The following is a 1601-nucleotide window of genomic DNA, read 5'->3' as shown; positions in this document are numbered from 1 at the left end:
AAAAAAAAAAAAGTGTAAATTTTCTTCCAAGGACAACAAGAGAGAAAATGATGGAGTGGTTGTAAGTGAAATTAAAGCATATTGTAGCACTATCTTTTGTACATTGAAATTTAAAGTATTGCCAAATAAACATATTGTAGCACTATCTAGTCCAGTCCCAAAATTCAGTAAGACCTCTTCAGATTCTTGAAGTCTAAAGAATCTGTACATTCTGCTCTATCCCTATACACATTCATCAACTTCATTAGCTCAGTTGTCTTCTCTTTTGTTCCGTCTGTAGAACCAACTTGTAGGAGCAACAAGAGCTTTTGGAAAGCACCCAATTGAAGTGCTTCAACAAGAACATCTCCTCCTTCAGATTTGTCATTCTTACAAAGCTTCCAGAGGATCGAAACTGAAAACTGAGTGGCCAAATCTGAAATTCGCAATAGTTTCTTCACCAAAACAGGCACAGTTAAAGCATTACCATAGGCTTTTTCCATCCCTTCATCGTAGCTGCAAACCTCATCCAAAACTCCCAATGCCTTCTCACATATGCTCTTTTCGCAATCCACCAGCATTTCAAACAGAATTTTGACTAATTCCATTTCAGTAAGCCTTGCAATGACTTTAGAATTGGCAGAGGATGGTGGATTTGAGACTATATGGTACATGAGCAATAGTGAAGCTTTTGTAGTACTAGGACTAATAGGCTCTTTCATCAGCTTAACCAAAGCTTCAATAGCTCCCCCAATCTCTAATAGCTCGTCGATCTTCTGCTGATCAGATGAAACAATCTCAATCAATGCCAAAACAGAATTTCTTCGTCCTGACAGATTTCCATTTTTCAAAAACCATACCATGCAATGCAAAGAAGAATCAGATCCAAGATAAGACTTTGCCTCTCCATCAAGAGGTGATATTGTTATCAAAGCTGACAAAATTTCCTCCAAAAGCGCAACGTTTTGTTCAAAAGGCACCTTTGAGAATGTCTTGAATGCAGCAGCTAAGACTCCACCAGTGCCATTAGCCGAAATGCATCGCTTGTTTCGCTCACTGTCCTTTGCCAACTCCTTGATCTTCAGCACCATTTCTCTGCATCTTTCTGCATCCTGTTGATCTTTTGCAGTCTGAATTCCTGAAAGAATCTCTGAAACCTCGTACGAGCTTATCGGGATTCTCGGAGTTGGAATCCTCTCAATCCCATAAGACCTTTTCTCCACACACCAATCCTGTATCATCATCCTTAACGTATGATTAGGTACAGGCTCAAAACTCCTCAAGACTTGGTTAGTGACAGGACAGATACTATTACCAGCCTCAATCCACTTCTCAATGCTATCGCGATCGTATGTTATACCTGTCGATAAGGTCACTGGATCCTTCATCAATTCTAACGATATTGGACAACGGAAATGGCTAGGAATTGTTAACTCCATGTTGGAAGTTACCTCCAAATTTTGCTTCTTTGCAGCACGCCTTGCAGCCCTTTTCTTCCTCCATGACAATATCATTGTTTTCCAACAAAAATTTCAAGAACAAGAACCCTGAACAGATCAAAAATTTTTTTGATGCGAAGGTGTTTCTGGCAACTAGTTATATATCTTATAATCTAGGCTGTG

The 1601-nt window shown here is 39.4% G+C and overlaps 1 protein-coding gene across 1 annotated transcript; it reads right to left on the bottom strand.

Moving 5' to 3' along the window:
- On the bottom strand, window positions 1-1601 carry LOC113717647 (U-box domain-containing protein 21-like). Its single transcript, XM_027242419.2, has one exon. It carries the CDS (start codon window positions 1491-1493, stop codon window positions 165-167), a length of 1329 nt encoding a protein of 442 aa, XP_027098220.1. The 5' UTR covers window positions 1494-1601; the 3' UTR covers window positions 1-164.

The sequence above is a fragment of the Coffea arabica genome, chromosome 11e (assembly GCF_036785885.1).
Source record: "Coffea arabica cultivar ET-39 chromosome 11e, Coffea Arabica ET-39 HiFi, whole genome shotgun sequence".
In the NCBI taxonomy this organism is placed as follows: Eukaryota; Viridiplantae; Streptophyta; class Magnoliopsida; order Gentianales; family Rubiaceae; genus Coffea; species Coffea arabica.
This window is presented reverse-complemented; position numbering and strand designations above follow the sequence as displayed.